The sequence below is a fragment of the Rattus norvegicus genome, chromosome 3 (assembly GCF_021556685.1).
Source record: "Rattus norvegicus strain SHRSP/BbbUtx chromosome 3, alternate assembly SHRSP_T2T, whole genome shotgun sequence".
Taxonomy (NCBI): Eukaryota; Metazoa; Chordata; class Mammalia; order Rodentia; family Muridae; genus Rattus; species Rattus norvegicus.
Genome location: NC_141536.1, coordinates 121,762,759 through 121,786,765, shown reverse-complemented (window position 1 = coordinate 121,786,765; position 24,007 = coordinate 121,762,759). Strand labels below are relative to the sequence as shown.

The following is a 24,007-nucleotide window of genomic DNA, read 5'->3' as shown; positions in this document are numbered from 1 at the left end:
TATAGGAGACAATATTTAATTGAGGCTGGCTTACAGGATCAGAGGTTCAGTCCATTATCATCATGGCAGGAAGCATGGCAGCATCCAGGCAGACACAGTGTTGTTGAAGAAGGAGCTGAGAGTTTTATGTCTTGATCAGAAGGCAGTCAAGACAATACTGGCGTTCTCAGGAAGCTAGGAGGATGCGCTCTTTGCCCACCTCCACAGTGACACACTTTCTCCAACAAGGCCACGCCTCCTAATAGAGCCACTTCTTGGGCCAACCATATTCAAACCACTACATGCCTTAAAAGAAATTAATTGCTTTTAAAATATTTATCATTAAAAGGAAAAAAAGAAAAAGAAAAGGACAGTGAAGAAAGACCCTTCTAATGAATCCTGCTCTGCTATTTGAGGTGCGCTACCACAGAATGAAAGGAAAACAAAAGGAGTTTGAAATAATCTCCTTGGATTAGTTCTGGTCTTGCCTTGTGGAAATGAGGACAGTAATTCCTGATTCCTTCCCACAATTTATTAAACCCAGTACAATGAGTAGCTCTATGGCAGGAACAGTAGACATTTTTGTCAGCAGTTAAAGCATAGATATTACAAACTTTGTGGCCTGAATGGCACTTTCTATCAATGCTACTTTACCATTACAAACTGAAAACAACTCCAGGTAATACCCAAGTGAGAGAGTTTATCTGTGACCCAGTAAGTCTGGGATTGCTTCCTCCTCTTCCTCTTCCTCCTCCTCTTCCTCCTCCCCCTCCTCCTCCTCTTCCTCCTCCTCTTCTTCCTCCTCTTCCTCCTCTTCTTCCTCTTCCTCTTCCTCTTCTTCCTCCTCTTCCTCCTCTTCTTCCTCTTCCTCTTCCTCTTCTTCCTCCCTCCTCCTCCTCCTCTTGTTCTTCTTCTTCTTCTTCTTCTTCTTCTTCTTCTTCTTCTTCTTCTTCTTCTTCTTCTTCTTCTTCTTCTCTCTCTCTCTCTCTCTCTCTCTCTCTCTCTCTCTCTCTCTCTCTCTCTCTCTCTCCCTCCCTCCCTTTTCTGTAAATAAGTAAAGTCTATTGGAGTGCAAAGCAGTGGTGGCATTTGCCTTTAATCCCAGCACTTAGGAGGCAAAGGCAGGTAGATCTCTATGAGATCAAGGCCAACTTGGTCTACAGAACAAGTTCTAGGACAGCCAGGACTACACAGAGAAACCTTGTCTCAAACAAAACAAAACACAGCAATGCAAGGTAAAACAAAACAAAACAAAACCCTTTATTGAAAAGAACTTTTAAATGAATAAATAAATAATTACACAGCAACATTAGCCAGACCCAAACTGAACACCATACAGTTAGAATAGCCACTCTGCAGCTGTGGGGCTATGCCTTTGCCACTCTCGGTTTTATTTTTATGAATTTATTGCACACACACGTGGACGCGCACACACACACACTCACATACACTCACACACACATACACACACACCCACACACACCCACACACACCCACATACACAAACACACACACATACACACACACCACACACACTCACACACACTCACACACACACATACACAAACACACACATACACACACACACCACACACACATACACACACACGCACAAGCACACACACACACAAGACCATGCACCTGAAGGCAAAGTTAAAACTAGAAAACAATTTGCTTTATAGCCTCATTCATGACTAACATGTGTACTCCCTGCATTCTATCTATCCTTACTCCGCACCTAATACTAACATTGTTCCTTCTCCTTTCTAAATGTTATACACCAGTATATGCATTTGTTTAGACACACACATACCACAGCTTGCATATGAGGGAGAACATGCCACTTTTTTCTAAGATTGTGTGAGCTCTTAATATTATACATTATAAAACCACCCTGCAAATTTTGTAATGTAATTTAGAGCTGATTAATATTCCATTTTACAATGCACTATAATTTTCTTTCTATTAATGGGCAACTAAGTTGCCTCCTCTCCTTGATATAGTGAATAATGCCATAATACAATAAACATAGGCATGTAAATATTTCTAGTGGAGTATGAAGTTCTCTGGGGATGTGCTCAAGACTGAAATAGTTGATATATATATGTATATATATATGTATATATACATATATATATTCTATCTTTAGTCTTTGAAGAAATTTCCAAACTGATTCCCATAATTGCTGAATTATTTTGCACCCTGTCAACAGTGAAGACTTTCTTTTCACATCAATCCAACATCTGCTGTCATATTTCTTGATTATGATAATTCTGACTGAGGTGAGGTGGTATCTTAGGGTAAGTTTAATATCTATTTCCTTGATTGTTAGGTATAGTGAGCGCCTTTAAAAAATACTTATTGGACATCTCCATTTCCTCTCAGGAAGACTGCCTATTTGGTTCTTCTGGCCATTTGTTGTTTGGAGTTTTATTCTTTCGGTGTTTAATTTCTTCAATTTCTTTGTAAATTTGGGATATTAGACCTTTGCCTGAAGTGTAGCTGGCAAAGATTTTCTCTAGTCCTGTAGACTGTCTGCTTGTTCTGTTAGTAATTTTTTTCCTGCTGTTCAGAAACTTTCTATTTTCATGGAATTCCATTTGTTAACACTTTGGCTGGTTTCTGGTTTTTTTGGAGTTCTATTTGGGAAGTTTTGCCTTCTCCAATGCCTGGAAGAGGATTCCCTATGTTTTCCTTTAGAGGTTTTAGCTCTTTGGTTTTAAATTAATGTTTTTGATTAATTTTGAATCGATTTTTATACAAAGTGAAAGGAATAAATCTAATTTCATTCTTCTTCAGGAAGATACCCAGTTAGGCTGCACCATTTGTTGAATATGCTATCTTTTTTTTCCCCAATACATGCTTTTGCATTCTTTGTCAAAATTAAATGGGCATAACTTCGTCATTTTATTTCCGGGCCCTTTAATTTGATCTACTGATCTGCCTGTTCACTTACTGTCAGTAACAGACTTTCTTAGTCACTGTAGTTCTGCAATATAGTTTGAGGTCTGGTTTAATACTTCCAACCGAATTTCTGACCTTTAGAACTACTTTGGTTAATTTTGAGGTTTATGATCCCATGCTAATTCTTGATTTATTTACCTAAATTTGTGAAATATAACATCAGAATTTTGAGAAATTTTTTATTAAACCCATAGATTAATAGCCATTCTCATAATATTAATTTTTCTATCAGGAAAGTCTTTCTCTCATCTAGTGTCTTCTTTAATCTCCTTTTCCCATGTCCCAACATCTTCATTGTAGAGACCTTTGTCTTATTTTGTTAGATATATTCCTAAATACTTTTGGGTAACTATTTTGAACAGGACCATTTTCCCAATCTGCTTTTATGAAAGTACATAGTTGAAATGTGTGAAGACTACTGTTTTGCTCTGTTTCTGTTTATTTTGCATACTGCAACTTCACTGTGAGAGTTTTAGATCCATAGTTTTAGATCCTATAAGGACTAAGTCATTTTATAAGAACCTAAGTCATAGGCAAATAGCAATAATTTTATTTATTTTACCATTTTTATTCTCTCTCTCTCTTCTCTCTCTCTCTCTTTGCCTTTTTGCCTTTTTCTATCTAATTGCTATTGCTAAGACATCAGACAGTATATCAAATAAGAGATAGTGGGTATCCTTGTCTTATTCCTGATTTCCTTATTCCTGATTCCTAAGGAAATACTCTGAGACTGTCTCCATTTTGTAGGACGTGCTTCCCTAATTGGTCCTTGGTTGTGTCAATAAAAAAAGGAGGAATCCAGTTGCTGGGAGAAAGGAAAAAGGTGGGACTTTTAGGTCCCAGGAGGAAGAGAAGGAACCCCGGAAGAGGCGAGAGAATTCTGACCAGGCTTTGGAGCAAGTAGAAAGCGGTAGGTCTTGGGCGTTTAGAGTTTGTAACCTCCGCTGCCCGCAGAGGCCAAGGAGGACAGAGGGAGCCAGTTGATAAGATTAAGGCAGAAAATTCCTTGCCTCGCCATTGAGTTATCTGGCTAGTTTTAAAACAATAAAACTGTCTTGTGCGTTTCATCCTTGGAGCTAAGGTGGGCAGGAGGAGAAAGAGAGCAGTCGCTGGGGTGGTTGTTGGAGGCTTGACAACTAGCTGTGAGGGACTGGGACAGCAATCACAGCTGGTGGGGGTTGTGGGGGCGACACAACCAGCTGGCCATTGGCTGAGCTGAGTGAGACCAGGCTCAGCTTATCTCAGAATGTAGCCTAGAGTGTGGCCCCGGGGCAGAGGAGCAAGCATGCTCTTAAAAATTGCATGCAACACCATTTACTATAATGTTGTCCACAAGCCAACATATATCCTTTATTATTTTGAGGTGTATTTTATTTTTTCCTAACATCTCCAGAACTTTTATCATGAAGGCCCACTGCATTTTGTCATCAATTGAAGTGGCTACGCCGTTTCTGTGCTTAGGTTTACTTATGTGGTATATTACATCTGTTGGCCTAGGGATGTTTAACAACCTTAATGGGATAAAGCACATGTGATCGTAATTCGTGAACTTCTTAATGTATTCCTGAATTCCGTAAGCAAGTATTGTGTTGAGAACGTTCGCATTTGTGTTCATCAAAGAAATTGGTCTTCAGCTGTTGTTGGTGGTGGTGGTGGTAGTGTATATTTCCTGGTTTTAATGTCAGAGTAATATTGGTTTCTTAGATTCAATTTGGTAGTATTCCTTTAATTTCTACTTTGTGGTGCAAGCTGTGGAGATTTTCTATGAGATATTCCCGGACAGTTTGATATAATTCATCACTGAATTCACGTAGTCCTGAGCTCTCTTTGAGGGGAAGTTTTTGTTTGTTTGTTTCTTTCTTTCTTTGTTTTGTTGTTGTTGCTGTTTTTGGTAGTAGGTTTTCTAAGAGAGGGTTTCTTTTTTTTTTAATTTATTTAATACTTAATAATAATTCTTTGGTTTCCTGGCAAACATCCCCCTCCCCCCTCCCCTTCCTTATGGGTGTTCCCCTCCCAACCCTCCCCCCATTGCCGCCCTCCCCCCAACAGTCTAGTTCACTGGGGGTTCAGTCTTAGCAGGACCCAGGGCTTCCCCTTCCACTGGTGCTCTTACTAGGCTATTCATTGCTACCTATGAGGTCAGAGTCCAGGGTCAGTCCATGTATAGTCTTTAGGTAGTGGCTTAGTCCCTGGAAGCTCTGGTGGCTTGGCATTGTTGTACATATGGGGTCTCGAGCCCCTTCAAGCTCTTCCAGTTCTTTCTCTGATTCCTTCAACGGGGGTCCTATTCTCAGTTCAGTGGTTTGCTGCTGGCATTCGCCTCTGTGTTTGCTGTATTCTGGCTGTGTCTCTCAGGAGCGATCTACATACGGCTCCTGTCGGTCTGCACTTCTTTGCTTCATTCATCTTGTCTAATTGGGTGGCTGTATTTGTATGGGCCACATGTGGGGCAGACTCTGAATGGGTGTTCCTTCAGTCTCTGTTTTAATCTTTGCCTAAGACAGGGTTTCTGTGTGTAGCCCTGGTTGTCCTGGAACTCACTCTATAGACCAAGCTGGCCTTGAACTCACTTGGCCTGGATTAAAGGCATATGCCACCATTGCCAGCTGAAGGGAAGCTTTTTTTTTTTTTTTTTTTTTTGGTTCATTTTTTTTTTCGGAGCTGGGGACCGAACCCAGGGCCTTGCGCTTCCTAGGTAAGCGCTCTACCACTGAGCTAAATCCCCAGCCCCGGGAAGCTTTTTAAACACAGTTTCAATTTCATTTTTTTTTGTAATGGGTCTGTTTAAGTTATTTATATTTTCTGGATTTTATGTGATATTTCTCATATTTCTTTAAACATGAGCATTTATCACTACCTGTTTAGTGACTTATATGAAATCCATGACAAAGAATACAAGGAAAATGTCTAAATATGTTCAAAGATCTCAAAGCAGACACAGATGACTTATGAATAAATTCTAAGAGGATACGGATAATTTCCAGAGTGAATATTTTAAAGTTGAATGAATAAGGATGTCAGTGTAAGATACAAAAGTAAAATTCAGCATATAGAAATATTTTTTATATTCAAAAGATAGCAGCAATGAAATTTTCAGCACACCCAATAAGAAACCCCTTGGAGAGTCTTGCAAATGGAATGGGTCATATAGTGGTAGAGTAGCAGGCGTTAAGAATAGGGTAGAGGAACTATGCAATTTAGTTAAAGTTAACCACAATTTCTTTTAAAAATATATGAACAAAATATAAGAGGTTCTTGGGATACATCGTACACATACAAAACAAGATCATATTTACAAATTATTGGCATAGAAGGAAAAGAATTCTATGCCAGAGGCATAGAAAATATTTTCAGTTAAATTGCAAGATGATCTCTCAATTTTAAGGTTTAGTTTCAGACCCCAGGATAAAGGGCTGAGGTACATATTTTGCACACCAAAGCAGACCTGGCCTTGAGGTTCTCCCAGCATCCCTCAGTCCGTATCTGGCATATCAGCCCAAAATTCTGAATTTTTCAGTTCAGGGTCTCGGCTGTCCTTCCCTCAGAGGCTCTTCCCTATATAATCCAGACATTTTGGTCTCCTCTTCTTCTCTCTCCCCTTCTCTCTGCCTATGTGCTCTTTCTCTCTTTCTCTTCCCCTTCCCCTCTTTCTTCCTTTGTATGGCGACTTCCCTGGCCTCAGTCCCTGGGGCCAGTAAACTTACCAGAGAACACTTTGCCATAAACCTTCATTTAATATAATCTCATTTCATTTCAACAGTGGAGAAATTATTCATCACTAACAAAAGAGATAGATGTTCATCCAAGTACAAGAGGCATGTAAAACACCAAATAGACTACACCAGAAACATATTTTGTTATACATAAAATAATCATAGTGTCCCTACCCCTGTTCCATAACCCTTATTTCCTGAGCTGTGTGTTCTGTACAGAATATCTGAGCTACAGACAATGTAATGGGGTATCAGGCAAAGCTTTAATAGAATAGTGAAGGCTGACTAGAAAACTCCGGATTGACCCTGCTATGAATAATTTTTCAGTCACCTACTAGCTCTTAATAGAATATCTTTTTTTATTGGACTTTTTAATTTATTTCCTGGATGTTTTGGGTTAGGAGATTTTTGCATTTCTTTGACTATTGTGTCAATGTTTTCTAAGGTATCTTCTGCACCTGAGATTCTCCCCTCTATCTCTTGTATTCTATTGGTGATGCTTACGTCTATGACTCCTGATCTCTTTCCTATATTTTCTATCTCCAGGGTTGTCTCCCTTTCTGATTTCTTTATTGTTTCTATTTCCATTTTTAGATCCTGGATGGTTTTGTTCAATTCCTTCCCTGTGTTTGGTTATGTTTTCCTGTAATTCTTTGAGGCATTTTTTTTTGTTTCCTCTTTAAGGACATCTACTTTTTACCTGTGTTGTCTTATATTTCTTTAAGGAAGTTATTTATGTCCTTCTTAAAGTCCTGTAACATCATCATGAGTTGTGATTTTAAGTCAGAATCTTGCTTTTCCTATGTGCTGGGGTATCCAGGGCTTGCTGTGGTGGGGGAACTATGTTCTGATGATGCCAAGTGGTCTTAGTTTCTGTTGCTTAGATTCTAGCCCTTGCTTCTTGACATCTGCTTAGCTCTGGCGTTAGCTGGTCTTGCATTCTCTGACAGTGGCTTGACCCTCCTGTAAACCTGTGTGTCAAGAGATTGGCTTTCTCCCAGCAGGATCAGAGTACAGAAAAGTGTCACAGAGTCAGCTCTGGTCACAGGTGAAAACCAGAATGATCCTGTCCCAGATTGCTCCTTGGTTCCTGCGTCCAGAGTACTCCAGGCGAGTTACTCTTGGGCCAGGAATGTGAGCAGAAGTGATGCTCTCACTTGTGCTCTCAGGATTGTCTGTACTTCTGAGAGTCCAGCTGTCTCCCGATGGGATCTGAGTACAGAGTAGAATATATTTTCATATGATATGAGGATAGAAAATAAATATTGAACCACAGGAAAAAACTAAATTGTATTTGTGTGTGTGTGTGTGTGTGTGTGTGTGTATGTGTGTGTGTGTGTGAATGTATGTACATATGTATTATGGGGTTTGGGGGACTGGGTGCCCTAGCATATGGTGGAAGTCAAAGGTCAACTTTGTGGAGTCTCTCCTTTCATTTTCATGTAGATTTGTGCATTAAACTCAGGTCAGGTCACCAGGTTTATATGGCAAGAGCCTTTATCCACAGCCGTATAGCGGGCCCGTAACTCTTCATTTCCATGATCATTGCTTTTGATTATCAACTTGATTGGACTTCAGATTAACTTGGGGATATGTTAGAAATATCTTGGTGTATAGTATGTCTCAGTAGATATATCTAAAGACAGTTAACTGAGGATTGTCATATACCATAAATATGGATTCTGTAGGGGCCCAGATGAATAAAATGGAAAGGAGAAAGCCAGAGAGGCACTAGCATTCTCTGTTCACTCATTAAGTCAACAGCTCTCCATGTATTTCTGCCACCATTATTCTCTGTCCAAGAGCCTGTAGCCAAGTGACATTATGAAACCATGAGCCAAAATACAGTAATGTTCCATCCAAGTTATTCTTAAGTGTTTGTATAACAATGAGAAAAGTGACTGGTATAATTTTATATTAAGGAAACTAATTCATCCTAATGCTTTTCCTCTTTCCTACATGTTGAGAGAATTGATTATACTCGGGATACAATGACCAGTGCTACTGAGAGAAAGGGGACTCTGTATGATTATAAGTTACTAACATTTGAGGCACTGCCTTTATAAATATGGTGACTAACTTTATGAATTTAATTTTTGGTCTCTCATTTACCAAAGTCCTTTTTTAAATTTTAATGAATCCAATTAAAATAGTCCATGTTTGGAGATGGAGCACTTTGTGGTCCCAGGAAATTCTCTTTAATTGAGTGCAAACATTGTTACAGGGAAATAGAAGAGGCTTCGGGGTCAGTCGCTGATTTCTTTTTCACTGGCCTTCACTATGAAGTTATTTAGCAGGTTTGTTTCTCAGGAAGATGCATTGGAGTAGATGAAAGCGAGATAAAGAATTGCAGAGCTTCACAGAAGAAAATGGTTGCTTGCAATGGCCATGCTACCAGAGTGTGTGCAATCACACGTATATGCAAGCTCCCACAAAGCTGTTCAGGCTGAAACACACTCACCTTCAGTTTCCACTGCTGAATTAATAAGTAAGGACATGCATACATGGTTTTTAATATTCCTGTTTGGTTTTCAGAAAATTATATACAAACTTGATTTTTAAAAGATCAAACAAATCACCAAAGCTATTTAGTAAAAGAAGCAACCCTCAGTTCCACCTTCAATCAACTTCTCTTCAGATGAACTTTGAGTTATTTTTGCCTCAGACCAAATACTATATTTATATTTACACTTAATTACTCTGTTCATTGTGTATTGCTGTCTTGAGTCTAAAAATATTTAAGAAGCTTTGAAAAATTATCCTCTCCCTGTTTCTCTTCATGCCTTATAATCCCACATAAATGAGTTTGTCATAATTTTTAACTCAATATTTAATATTTATATTGTTGTTATGAATCTTATAATATAGTACCTGTGGAGTTGTGCTACTTTAGTATATACTCATATGTTATCTAAGTACAGTTATTCACTGTATAATTGGTTTTAAACATACTTCTCAGTTCCTGTATGGTGGTTTGTTCCATTGTCCCTTTTATTTATCATTTGATCAACTTGCTTTATACAGAATAGCATAGCCTCAGTTGCTGACAGTTTCCTGTGATGTGTATAGACACTGTGTGAATTCTCTCAGTCTTATCTTAAAGAGAACTTTCATGAGAATCTTGGTGCATTCATCCCAGGCTGAGAGTCCCTCTTGATGGGTTGGAAGTCACCTCTTGTCCTCGTCTTCCTCACCTATACTCAACATGGTTGCTTCAAATGATTTTACTTGTGGTCTCCTCTATGCCAACTGTAGTTTTGAAACTGGATGCAAACCTGAACATATCTGAGAAGGAGGAATGTCACTGGAAGAACTGCTTCCCCTCCATCATTTTGTTCTGTAGGTAAGTTGATGCGGGGCCTTTTCTTGATTAATGATTGATATAGGAAGACCTAGTTTACCGTGCAAAGTGCTCCCATGGGCAGATAGTCCTGGGTTGTATAAGAAATAAGCTGAGCAAGCTGTGGGGCAAGGCAAAAAGCCCTGGTCCTCTGTGGCAGTGGTTCTCAACCTGTGGGTCACAATCCCTTTGGGGGTGGTTCCTAAGTCCACGGAAAAACACAGTTATTTACATTACAATTCATAATAGCAGCAAAATTACAGTTATGAAGTAGCAACAAAAATAACTTTTTTTATGCTTGGGGTCACCACAACATGAAGAACTGAATTAAAGGGTCATAGCAGTAGGAAGGCTGAAAACTACTGCTCTAGTGCCTGCTTCAGTTCCTGCCTTGAGGTCCTGCCATGATCCTCCTTCATGATGAACTCCAGTAGTCATCCAAAAAAATTTTTATTTTCTCACCCCAAGTTGCTTTTGGTCATGCTACTGTGACAGCAATAAACACCTAAGAGGGCCAAAGATCCCTAAGAAGGAGAAAGCATATATATATATATATATATATATATATATATATGTGTGTGTGTGTGTGTGTGTGTGTGTGTCTTTTCTGTCAATCATGATTAATTAATTGGATGAGAAGAAAAATTCTAATTTAGAAATCAGCTTCTCTGAATTTTGGAGGATTATAATCTTTCCCATTGTCTATTTTGTTATTTAAATGATGTATCTTTAATTGGTGTACAGCCCTTGATAATCCTGGAACTCCACAAAGCAGTTCTTAAATGAGTGTATAGTGTATGTAGTTGGAGCATGCTTGTCCCCAAAAGTTCAACAATTTCTTATCCTTTCCTCTACCCACTAGCTCCCTTTGTTCCTCTAGATATATTTATTTATGTTTTCACATTATTTTACAAACATTTTAATTAAATCATAATTACAGCACTTGCCCCCTTTCCTCCTTTCAACCACTCCTATGTCCCCTCCCTCTTTCTTCAATCAATGGATCAATGGCTCTTCTGTTATTATTGTACAGCAGACACACATACACAGAGAGAGGGGAGGAGGGCAGGGGGAATGGGATGGAGAGGGAAAGAAAGAGACAAGGCCCCAAGTCAAGGTTTTTTTGTCCCCAACACCATCCCCTCCATATATACCTGATTTCAGGGATGGCCACTTTGTATTGGATAACCAATTGGGGACCAATCCTCAGGGAAATTAATTCTTCCATTCTCATTAGTCTTTAGACTCATGTCATTCTTTGTCTAGAACTGTGTCTTGGTTAGGGTTTCTATTGTTAAAATATCATGACTAAAAGCAACTTGATGTTGAAAACATTTATTATACATCTTAAACACAGTCTATGATGAAGCCAGAGAAGAAAGTCAAGACTGAAGCCTGGAGACAGGAACTGAAGCTAGCTCCCTTTCTGACTTTCTCCTCATAGGATCCTTAGCCTGCTTTCTTATGCAACCCAGGATGACCTGCCTAGGGGTGACATTGCCCATAGTGACCTAGGCCTTTACACATTAATAATCAGTCAGAAAAAAAAAGGTTCCACAAACTTGTCTAGAGGCAAAGTGATAGAAGCATTTTACGATTCCTTCTTCCCAGAAGCCCCTTATTGATATCAAGTTGGCCTAAAATAATTGCTAACAGAGAATGGAATCCTGTTAAGATTTCTCCCTTCTATATTAGCATAGCTATTACTATTGTCATTATTCAGGACTTCTGTAGGCAGCCATGTTGAGGTGTCACTGGTGTGGCCTCAATGTTGTTTCTAAGAGAGAAAAGTTTCACAGTAGACTTTCTGACCCTCTGTCTCTTACAGTCTTCCTGTTTCCTCTCCTTACATATGGATCTGTGGGGGCTGAACCCTCCAAGTCTGTTGATCTCTGCATTATGATATCAAGGATGTATGATATTATTTTATATTAACTAGAATTATATTCAATAATATAAATGTATGTGAATATATATAGTACATAGTCTGTGTGTATGTGTGTGTGTATGTGTGTGTGTGTGTGTGTTAAATGAAGTTATGCTTCTTGGACTAACAATGCTTCCTACTATAACCATGCACATCTAATAAAACTACATTACTAGGCATGAAAATTTCCTTTCCAGTTGTTGAGCAGAATAATTCAAATGACTCCTCAAACAGTATAAGCTATAGCCATTGTCCTTTGTCACTATAAGTTCTTTCCTAACGCTGAAGGTCCCGCATGGCGCACATGAGTCAAATGACTTGAGCTAGAGCGAATCTGAGACCCTTCTCTCTCAAACCTAACTTTCATAGTACTAGAAAGTACTATTGAAGCTACCAAGGGAGGAAAGCAATCAATAGGCCTATCCTGCTGTGATGAGTAAATATGCTATAAAAATGCCGTATGTCTGAGGACTCATGCTCCCAGATTCAGTAAATAAGATAACTGTCATCCTTCTAAAAGTAAGACGTAAGTGAGAGGAAGCTATCAGAAAATAGCATAAATCAAATATGGTCCATAAAACTACTAGCAATTTACAAATTATCCTGTTAAAAGGATGGCTGAGAAAGACGTCATACCCCAGTTATTGCACCACATTACATTGTTCCAGTAGCACAAATGGGATGCTTCAGATGCTAGAAAGTACATTTTAGCCAAACTTGTACATTAATAAAAATAGTTGGCACGTATCATAGGTCTTGCTAAGTACAAATTTGGCTTTCCTATTGCAGGAGCATGGTGATGTTGCAGTGGCCAAGCGTCTGGTTTAGCAGATGTTTATAAGTCTATGACAAATGCTTATAAGAATATTCAAGCAGAGTACCATGTTAAACTGAAAACAAACTGGCACTACTATTCTGTCTCTTCTGATACCTAGTCAATGCCTTTTTGCACCACCTCTTTCTTATTCAGGGTTCAGCTACGCTTAGGATCAGAATAAAGAATATGTCAATTTTAAGCTTTAGCCCCAGTTATTCCTGGATGACCTAAGTAATTGGGTATAATCACCCAGCAGAACCAACTCTTTGAGCTTAACTTAGAGCCAGTGTCTCCAAGATCTTGAGACAGTTCAACCAAGATCAAGGGACTGCTTTCTAATCCACAGGAGCATCTGAGTGGACGGTAGCTACCAGAAGACCTGCTCAGCTGGCTTGCATACTAAGGAACAATTATAAACGCTCATTGTCTTGATTCACATTTTGGCAGAGATTATAACACAGTATTGATATGGTAACGGATAAATAAATGACCATGCAGAGCCATGCTAGTGAACACATAGCTGGCTATTTACATCGTTGTGTATTAGCTCTGTTGTATGTTTTCTCTTTACAATCCAGGATATACCTACAGTTAACCAAAGTCATTCAGGGTCTGAGTTTCATTTCTTTATTTTAGAAGTACTCCTAAATTCTATTTTCTCAGGTTAGGATTCTGACTCTGCTATTAGTCAAGAGTAACAAAGTACTGTTTGTGCAAGAAGAAAATAAATTGATGTAGAGAAAATCATGACTCACCAGCTCACTAACCTCAAGAGGAACTTTCATTTAGTAGGAGAGACTTTAAATTTCTTTTTTTCTTCCTTTCGTCTCCTCAATTCTTCTTCCTGCCTGCCTCCTGTCCTCCCTCTGTGCCTCTCTGTGTCTCTGTCCCAACTGTCCCACCTGCTGGGACTCAAACACAGAAACTCAGATATGACAACCACACATGCTACTGTCAAGCTACACACCCAGCCCCAATTATCTTTTTCTCTAGGTGGAGCAACACTATTGTGGAGATGTAACTGAGCTCATCAGAGTCATGGAATTTTGGAAACAGCCATGGTTCCTATTAACATTGAAAGCCTGGGTCTGGTCTTTTGCTTGAGAGTTTATTTGGGTCATTTCCTAATATTATGGGTGTATATGCAGCATGCTAATACAGCTGAGATCAACATGGCCCAAGAGCTAGGACAACTAAATTCATGGGAAGACAAATGCTGGATTCACCAGCGTAAGCAGTGGAGAGACTTTGCAAGTTAGGACTTCCCATGACAGTCCACACAGAAGAATCTATTCATGAAGAAATGGACCCAACTGAATCTCTGGCTTCTGTTGTGAGTGCCATTTGGAGTTCAGAGACAGAACACTCCCTGAATCAGTATTTTGTTCTCAAAAAGGAGGGGTATGTTCAGTGTCATATCCAATTAATGGTGACTTTGCTTTGGTATTTGCAGTGTGGATAGACTGTGTCTAATTTCCTCTGTAGAGTATGGCAGTTCTTCTCAGTACACACTACAGCTTGCAATGCCCTGGAACCCAGGACTATAGCCAACGCTGACAGTAGCACACTGGATATGGTAGGTAAGTTGTAGACTATTTGCTTGTGCTTTGTAACAAGAGCAAGCTACTCCTCCAAAGGTTGTCAGGCAGCACACAGTAGCTAACACATCACTCCATCTGAATCCACAGACTACTCAATCTCTAATTAAAGTCAAGCCAAGTAAACAAATGGATTCTTATTTCCATTGCCTAAGAACTAAGGTGGCAAGCTTTTCAGGTGGATGCCTTTTGTTAACTCTTCTAGATTTATCCCCATCATTATCATCCTGTGTGTTCTCTCTCTCTCTCTCTCTCTCTCTCTCTCTCTCTCTCTCTCTCTCTCTCCCCCCCCCCCCTCTCTCTCTCTCCCCCTCTCCCTCCCCTCCCCAACCCCCCCCCAGATATTGGTGTGTCAGCTGAGGTATTGTGCTGTGTGCCTCCTGATGGCTTCATTCTCTGGGACAGGATAAAATTGAGGCAGGAGACTAGGGAGTGAGGCAGAGGAAGAGATTCCATAGATTAACAGGAAAAACCAGAAGACTTCAGCCCACTAGGGCTTCTTTCTACAAGGGAGCAATCCCAGGAGAAAGGGGGTGGGGGATTATACAAAAGACCCATAAAAGGTCACACAGCTCCTCACCCCTTCCTTTTTACTGTCTTGGCACTAGGCGCAGGCCACTTCAGGCGCGCCTCCAAGCTCATTTGTATTTCCTCTTTTATAACCTCTCCTTTCCCCTAACAATCCATACATCTCTGCACCATTCATTGTAAGGAGGCTGAAGAACCTGAACAAATGCTGGCTGCCCTCCAGACACAAACACACTCCATGCAGAAGGAAAGAAGAGATAAATTCAGAGGACTTGTTTGCATGGTTCCTGCTTCTTGTCTCTCAGCACCTCCACTCATAGCATCCAGGGAAGGTTGACTCTTCCTCAGTTGTCTTCACAGTTCATGTTTACTCTGAGAACACTTGTCACTAGGGACTGCTAATAGCCTCGCTATTAGAATTAGGTCCAGGGTCCTCCACTGCCCATGTTCTCCTGGCTACTTTTTTTCTTTTCTTTTTTTTGGATCTGGGGACCGAACCCAGGGTCTTGAGCTTGCTAGGCAAGCGCTCTACCACTGAGCTAAATCTCCAACCCTCCTGGCTACTTTTTTTTTTTGGTTCTTTTTTTCGGAGCTGGGGACCGAACCCAGGGCCTTGCGCTTCCTAGGTAAGCGCTCTAACCACTGAGCTAAATCCCCAGCCCCTCCTGGCTACTTTTTAATATGTCCTTTACTGACCTTCAGTTATCTCACTTGAATATGTCCTAGGCTTGTTGCTGAGATTCCTGATTTAAGCGTTGTTAAGTAGAAACTCACAGTTTCTACTGATTGAAAAAAGAAGTTTATTAAAATGTTTTTCATCCTGTTTCCTTTCCCCACTCATCCCAAATCCTACCCAGTCCCTTATTCACTTACCTTTATAGTCTCTCTTTTTCTCACTCCCTCTCTCAAAACAAACAAAAGAAAATCAAAACAAACAACAACAACAAAACAAAAAACCTGTAAGACAAACAAAACAAAACAAAACAAAAAGCAACCCCCCCCCAAAATGGAGTCTGTTTTGTTTGCCAATTGCCCCTGTAGTGCTTTGTATATAAAATTTTCTGAAAGTTGCCTTGCTCATAGAGTCTCTACACAGCTATAGAAAAGTAACCAAGACAGAAGTTGGTATCAGGAGTAGAGTACTGCTGTGAAAGGCCTGACCATGCTTATTTTTAAAGAGATGTAGAATAGCACTTTGTACTGGGAAAGCAGTTGGGTGCTGTAAGCAGAGTTTAAAGGGCCATCCTAGAAGGAACTTGGAAGATAGTATTACTAACAGTAATTTGAGGTCTACTTCAAGAGTTTTCAGGGGGGAATAATATCAGCAACTAGGATAGAGACCATTCTGATGTTATTTTAGAAGAGAATATAGTTGGTTTTCACTCTTACCCTAAGAAACTGTGGTTTGAATAGCCCCCCCCCCCCATATATTTATGTGTTTGAATGCTTAGCTACTGGGAGTAGCACTATTAAGAGGTGTGGCCTTGTTGGAGGACACGTGTCTCTATGGAGTTAAGCTTGAGTTTTCCTAGTGCTCAAGCCCCACCTAGTACAGTGCAGATGAGACCCTCCTCCTGGCTGCTGCAGAAGACAGTCTCTTTCTATTGTCTTATCTTTGGATCAAGATATAGAACTCTCAGCTTTTCCACAGCACCATGTCTGCCTGGATGCTGCCATGCTTCCTACCATGATGATAATGAACTAAACCTTTGAAACTGTAAGCCAGCCACAATTCAATGATTGCCTTTATAAGAGTTGCCTTGATTATGGTGTCTCTTCACAGCATTCGGAAGCCAAACTAAGACACTCTGAGGCTAAATTGAAGAACTTTGGACTAGTTTTGTTGCAGAGATTTCCAGACAACATAAAATTGGCCGTGTTGCAGGGTTATTAGTAGTCACCATTATGCGGGTCTACAATGAAAAAGACCAAGACAGCAAAAATAAATAAAAAATATATCAAGTTTGAGGAAATAAAAAAGCAACAGGAAATGTAACGCTGGAGCCAAGGCTTGTGCTAAAAGATGGAAGGAAGGGCCGGATGCAAAATGAAATAAAGGAAGTGGTGCTATCAGGCAAACCCCAGCCAGCCAATCCTGCAATTTGTGGAAGGAAAAGTCCTGGGGGATTTTCTCTTTCTAAAAAGTATCAAAACTTATACAAATGAGGTCTCAAAATCCCATGCTTGCCCAGCCCAGATAACTCAGCAACTGCTCTAGCACCTGCCTGAATGCTGCCATGCTCCCCACCATGAAGAGAAGCCTTAGAAACTGTAAGCAAGGCAGTAGTGAAATGCTTTCTCTCAAAAGGGTTGTCTTGAAGGAAAACTCATAGCTCTGAGTGCTTCCAAATAGAAACTGGAGAGAGCATACATTAGCAGCTTACAGCACACTTAAAAACTCTAGAACAAAAAGAAGCAAATACACCCAAGAGGAGAACTCAGGGCTGAAAGCAAGAAAGCAGAAACGAGAAGAACTATACAAAGAATCCACAAAACCAGGAGTTAGTTCTTTGAGAAAATCAACAACATAGATAAACCCTTAGCCAGACTATCCAGAGGGCACACAGAGAGAATTAACAAAATCAGAATTGAAAAGGGAGACATAACAAAAGAAACTGAGGAAAAAGAAAAAAAAAAGATCAGATCCTACTACAAAAACCTATACTCAACAAAACTCCAAAATCTGGATGAAATGAGCAATTTTCTAGACAGATACCAGGAAGCAAAGTTAAATCAGGATCAGATAAACTATCTAAACAGTCCCATAACTCAAAAAAAAAAATAGAAGCAGTCATTAAATGTCTCCCAACCAAAAAAAGCCCATGACCACATGGGTTTAGTAGAGAATTCTATCAGACCTTCATAGAAGACCTAATACCAATACTGTCCAAACTATTCCACAAAATAGAAACAGAAGTAATATTACACAATTCCTTCTATGAAGTCACAATTACACTTATATCTAAACCACTCAAAGACCCAACAAAGAAAGAGAACTTCAGACCAAATTCCCTTAAGAATATCAATGCAAAAATACTCAATAAAATTCTTGCAAACTGAATCCAAGAACACATCAAAACAATCATACATTATGATTAAGTAGGCTTCACCCCAGGGATGCAGGCATGGTTCAATATATGGAAACATAATCTACTATATAAAAAATACTCAAAGAAAAAACCACATGGTCATCTCATTAGATGCTGAGAAAGCATTAGACAAAATTCAACACCTCTTCATGTTAAAAGTCTTGGAAAGATCAGAAATTCAAGGCCCATACCTAAACATAGTAAAAGCAAAATACAGGAAACCAGTAGCCAACATCAAACTAAATGGAGAAAAACTTGAAGCAATCCCACTAAAATCAGGGACTAGACAAGGCTGCCCACTCTCTCCCTACCTATTCAATATAGTACTTGAAGGCCTAGCAGAGCAATCAGACAACAAAAGGAGGTCAAAGAGATACAAATTGGAAAGGAAGAAGTCAAAGTATCACTATTTGCAGATGATATAATAGTATACTTAAGTGGCCCCCAAAACTCTACCAGAGAACTACAGCTAATAACTTCAGCAAAGTGGCTGAATATAAAATTAAAACAAATTAGTAGCCTTCCTCTACTCAAAAGATAAACAGGCTAAGAAAGAAATTAGGGAAATGACACCCTTCACAATAGTCAGAAATAATATAAAATACCTTGGTGTGACTCTAACCAATCAAATGAAAGATCAGTATGACAAGAACTTCAAATCTCTGAAGAAATAAATTGAAGATTTCAGAAGATGGAAAGAACTCTCATGCTCATGGATTGGCAGGATTAATATAGTAAAAGTGGCAATCTTGCCAAAAGCAATCTACAGATTTAATGAAATCCCCATCAAAATTCCAACTCAGGTCTTCATAGAGTTAGAAAGAGCAATTTGGAAATTCATTTGGAATAACAAAAAACCTAGGATAGCGAAGAAAACTATCCTTCACAATAAAAGAACTTCTGGGGGAATCACCATCCCTGACTTCAAGCAGTATTACAGAGCAATAGTGATAAAAACTGTATGGTATTGGTACTGAGACAGACATGTAGATCAATGGTATAGACTTGAAGACCCAGAAATGAACCTCCACACCTATGGTCACTTGATCTTTGACAAAGGAGCTAAAACCATCCAGTGGGAAAAGGACAGCATTTTCAACAAATGTTGCTTGTTCAACTGGAGGTCAGCATGTAGAAGAATGCAAATCAATCCATTCTTATTGTCCTGTTCAAAGCTTAGGTCCAAGATCAAGGACATAAAACCAGATACACTCAAACTAATAGAAGAAAAAGTGAGGAAGAGCCTCGAAAAAAATGGGCACTGGGGAAAATTTCCTGAACAGAACACCAACAGCTTATGCTCTAAGATCAAGAATCGATGAATGGGACATCATAAAATTGCAAGGCTTCTGTAAGGAAAAGGACACCGTCAACAGGACAAAAAGGCAACCACCAGTTTGGGAAAAGATCTTTACCAATCCTACATCTGATAGAGAGCTAATATCCAATATATACAAAGAACTCAACAAGTTAGACTCCAGACAATCAATTAACCCTATTAAAAATGGGGAACAAACATTAAATTAAACAAATTCTCAACTAAGAAATACCAAATGTCTGAGAAGCACCTAAAGGAATGTTCAACATCCTTAATTATCAGGGAAACTCAAATCAAAACAACCCTGAGATTCCACCTCACACCAGTCAGAATGGCTAAGTTCAAAAACCCAGGTGACAGCAGATGCTGGTGAGGATGTGGAGAAAGAGGACCACTCCTCCATTGTTGGTGGGATTGCAAGACTCTGGAAATCAGTCTAGAGGTTCCTCAGAAAATTGGATATTGTTCTACCTGAGGACCCAGAAATACCACTCTTGGGCATATACCCAAGTGATGTTCCAACATACAATAACTACACATGCTTCACTACATTTGTGGCAGCCTTATTTATAATAGGCAGAAGCTGGTAACAACCCAGATGTCTCTCAACAGAGGAATAAATACAGAAAATGTGGTACATCTACACAGTATATAGTACTACTCAGCTATTAAGAACAACGACTTCATGAAATTCATAGACAAATAGATGGAACTACAAAATATCATCCTGAGTGAGATAACCCATCAAAAAAAAAAAAAAACCCACACATGGATGTACTCACTGATAAGTGGATATTAGCCCAAAAGCTTGGATACCCAAGATACAATTCACAGACCACATGAAGCTCAAGAAGAAGGAAGACCAAAGTGCAGATGCCTCAGTCCTTCTTAGAAGGAGAAACAAAAATATTCATAGGAGGAGATATGCAGACAAAGTTTGGAGCAAAGACTGAAGGAAAGGCCATCCAGAGACTGCCCCACTTGGGGATCCAGCTCATATACATACAGCCACTAAACCCAGACACTACTGCTGATGCCAAGAAGTGCATGCTGACAGGAGCCTGATATAGCTGTGTCCTGAGAGGCTCTGCCAGACCATGACAAATACAGAGGCGAATGCTCACAGCCAACCATTGAACTGAGAATGTGGTTCATATTGGAGGAATTAGAGAAAGAATTGAAGGAGCTGATTTGCAACACCATAGGAACAAAAATACCAACCAACCAGAGCTCCCAGGGACTAAACCACCATCCAAAGAGTACACATGGACAGACCCATAACTCCAGCTACATATGTTGGCACCAACGGAAGGAGAAGACCTTGTTCCTGCCAATTCTGACCCCACCCCCAGTGTGCAGTAATATCTGGGTAGAGAAGCAGGAAGGGGTGGGTTCATGCTCATAGAAGAAGGGGGAGGGGAGATGGAATAGGGGATTTATGGATAGGAAACAGGGAAAGGGGATAACACTTGAAATGTAAATTAAAAATATTTAATAAAAAAAGAGTTGTCTTGGTCATGGAGACAATTCACAACAATATAAGGATGACTAAGACAGGCTAACACAGTCAGCTCTGACAATGTATGTGCAAAATAATAATACTGTACAGACTGAGGAGCACTTATTTGTTTCAGGACACACACCCACCCACCAATAACTAGTGTGAAATGAGGCCATTAATTTGAAAAAGAACCAGCAGGGTTTGGGGGAATGTATGGGAGGGCATGCAAAGAAGGAAAGGGAAGGGGAAAGGATGTTATTATATTACAATTTCAAAATATGAAAGAAATGGTAAAATTGCTATTTTGTGGTCCCATGGATATCTTTGAAATGTGATCCTTTATGCTCTCACAAATAAAGGGCTTTACAAAAACACTAAGACGAAATTCAATGGCCACTTTGGGGAATCTGAGAGCAAAACAATTAGGAAGGAAAACTGTAAACCTCAGCAGATACCTGTGGGAGGCTTAGGCACGAACGAGCGAAACAGTTATCATTTACAAGCAGCTAGTTGGCCAAACAGGTGGGGTGCAGTTTCAAAGAAAGAGTGAGAAAACTCTGAGTATCAATAAAGTAAAATGTTCAGGCTTTGGAAAAACAGAAAGAACAATTAAAAGTTTCATCTTTCTGAGTAGCTAGCTCTGTCAAATGGACAAGCCACAGTACTGTTGAATGGATGCTCTGCAAGTGACTGTACAATGACAGGGTGCTTGGGCACGACTGCACATTGTTTCACTTCCAGAATAATTATTCCTCCCATATCCACCGCAGGACATTGGGTGACAATAACTGTCTTGAAGGCTGAATCCCTATTAAGGTGACAGACTCAGCAGGATTCACTCTTAAGGCAACAATAGCATCTGATGTTATAATCTGAAAAAGATGAGAGTGACTGACATATACTCACCCAGAGCCAGAGGTAGATTCCATTCCTTTGACCAGACTGAAAGAGCTTTCCTTTAGTGGACCTCCAACAGGGCTCTGGTAGGCAGCCTCTATGGCCTCCAAGGCTACTGTAACATCCCTACACCAAGAGTTCAGACCCTAAAATTATTGAGAAAATTAGTCAAAAACAGGAAATGCAACCTATTTTTACCCTGAAAATCTAGAGGCTCAATCCCAGAGCTGTTCCTCACAAGGGATTGGTTTGTATTCACACCCTCACACAGCCTTCGGGCAGAGGTGTTCCTTCAAAAAGAGATAAGGGACAAGAGCTCCCTTCTGGCGTTCCTGACATCTGCTTCTGGCCAAGGACAGGAGCAGAACCTTTCACTTTCTGGGATTCCTGACTTTGTTTTCGATCGCCTGTCTCCCTGTTCTCATCCTTGGGATTTAGTACGGCACAAAATCAAGGGTGATATGGATGTGATAGATCATTTGTTTTCTCTTTTTCCTCTTTAGGATTTCAGACAGAGCAGGTGGTCCATCCCGATGTGGAAGAGTGCCTGCTGGGGCGCCTTCACTCCGTAGAGGCAGGTGTGTGTGGTTAGTGTTTATCATGCTGTGGCCAAACAGGCAACGAAGAATGCCAGTGACAACCAGAAGCAGTGTGAGTTTCAAAGGCTCATCCCTAATTGCTTATTTCCACCCACTAAGCCCAGTGTGCGAAAGGTTCCAAGACTTCCAAGGACATAACCGCCAGCTAGGGATTAGGTGTTTAAAAATTCGAGCCTGTGGGAGACATTCAGACATAAACTACAGGGTGGACCCTAAGGAGAGTGCCTGTGTATGGCAGGTGAGAGTCAGAATTCAGCCACAGAGATTGACATGTCAACAGACTTTTCAGTGGTATCAGCAGGGTCAGAACAATTTTTTTTCTTTGCTAAAGCTAATTTGATTTAAGCTTGTAGAACTAGCAACTAAAAATTGATTATTGCCTATTGCCATACAACTTAAAGCTCAAATGACTCAACGAGTTAGAAATTAGAATTTACCTTTTCTCTAAGAAAATGCAGGGATGAGAAGAATGTAGAAAAATTTGACTCACTATTTTCAGAGTTTCTTTAATGTTATTATTGCATCTTTAAAAAATGAAGCAATTAAGGAGCAAGTCAAGAAAAAAACGCAAAAGTTTAAGTAAACTTGAAAAAGAAACACTGGGTAAAACGTTTCATTGAAGAGATAAAATAAAAATAATCACTTGATATTTAGCATCTGAGGCTATCTATTTATTCAACTCATTTGATAATTTGTTGTGTACATGGTCCTGGTACTATGTATGCGCTGGGTGCTTGGGTTATACTAAGTAGACACAAAATCCCATGCTTGAAGAGTTGATCTATGAGAAATAGGCAACAATAGTAAATACGAACAATAAATAAGAACAATGATAGGTTGCTAGGTAACAGAGAAAAAATTATTATTCATAGACTGTGAGAAGAAAGCAGTTTTGGAATGAACTGGTAGATACTCTCTTGCTTAGTCCCATAGTGAAGTTAAGCTCTGATAAGACTGGCAAAGATTGGGCTCAAGACGGTGAGGAGAAGGGAGCATCTGCAAGAGGTTTTAAGTAGATCCAGGATGCTGGAGAAAAGTCAGGAGTTGTGTAGATCAACAGTAGGAGCTGCGTCCTAGAGACAAAAGCAGGACGCTTCCAGGAAAGGGTCCTGTAGGGTTTTGCAGTGATTCCCAGGACTTTGTATTCCAATAAACAGGAAGCAGGAGGGTTGTCTGAAGTGGGATCTGACGAGTTACACCCTGTTCACCCTGGCCCTTGGGCTGGTTAGAAGAACAGGAAATAAATGTAAAAGCCAAACTGTGAAGAAGCAGGCAAGCAAATTTAAAGAACAATGTAAATTTTCAGTGGTCATTTGAAGAGGTCATAATAACCACACAACAGAAGTTCCAGAAAGAGAAAAGAGAAGTTGGACAAGGGAAGTAAATGACTATAGAAATCCTACAGATGAGTTTTCTATTGGCAAATAAAATATAAATCTACCCAAAAGTCTCACTGAGATCTATAAAAATGAAGAAAAAAACTCATGTCTGAAATCAGGTTAAATAAGTAAGTGCCTATATGCGTTTGAAGAGGAAAGCAACAATGGTGATTTCTCACAAAGGTAGGATGAGAATACCAGCAACAGCAGAGGCAGAACACATTAGGGCTAAGTGTCCAAGTTTCAAAGATAAAATTATTTTGAACTAACAAGTCCATGCTCAAGTCAATTTCATAGATGCCAGAGGACAAATAAAGGTATTTTCTGATATGGAAAGGTTCGACTAAACAAACTAGAT

At 39.7% G+C, this 24,007-nt stretch overlaps 1 protein-coding gene across 1 annotated transcript; it reads left to right on the top strand.

Annotated features, from left to right (window-relative positions):
* Positions 1-605: 605 nt before the first annotated feature.
* LOC147995706 (uncharacterized) lies at positions 606-23,734 on the top strand. The gene is made up of 5 exons (XM_087655055.1): positions 606-658; positions 3,735-3,853; positions 9,912-9,999; positions 14,226-14,320; positions 22,175-23,734. Exons 1-5 carry the CDS (start codon positions 606-608, stop codon positions 22,261-22,263), a joined length of 444 nt encoding a protein of 147 aa, XP_087511181.1. The 3' UTR covers positions 22,264-23,734.
* Positions 23,735-24,007: the final 273 nt, after the last annotated feature.

What these genes read in the sequence shown, in the direction of transcription:
- LOC147995706 (XM_087655055.1), top strand. Translation starts at nt 606, where the DNA reads ATGGCACTTTCTATCAATGCTACTTTACCATTACAAACTGAAAACAAC. An exon ending in TCCATCATTTTGTTCTGTAG is followed by an intron (nt 10,000 to 14,225) that starts GTAAGTTGATGC and finishes TTTCCTCTGTAG; the next exon opens with AGTATGGCAGTTCTTCTCAG. An exon ending in TAGCACACTGGATATGGTAG is followed by an intron (nt 14,321 to 22,174) that starts GTAAGTTGTAGA and finishes TTTCCTCTTTAG; the next exon opens with GATTTCAGACAGAGCAGGTG.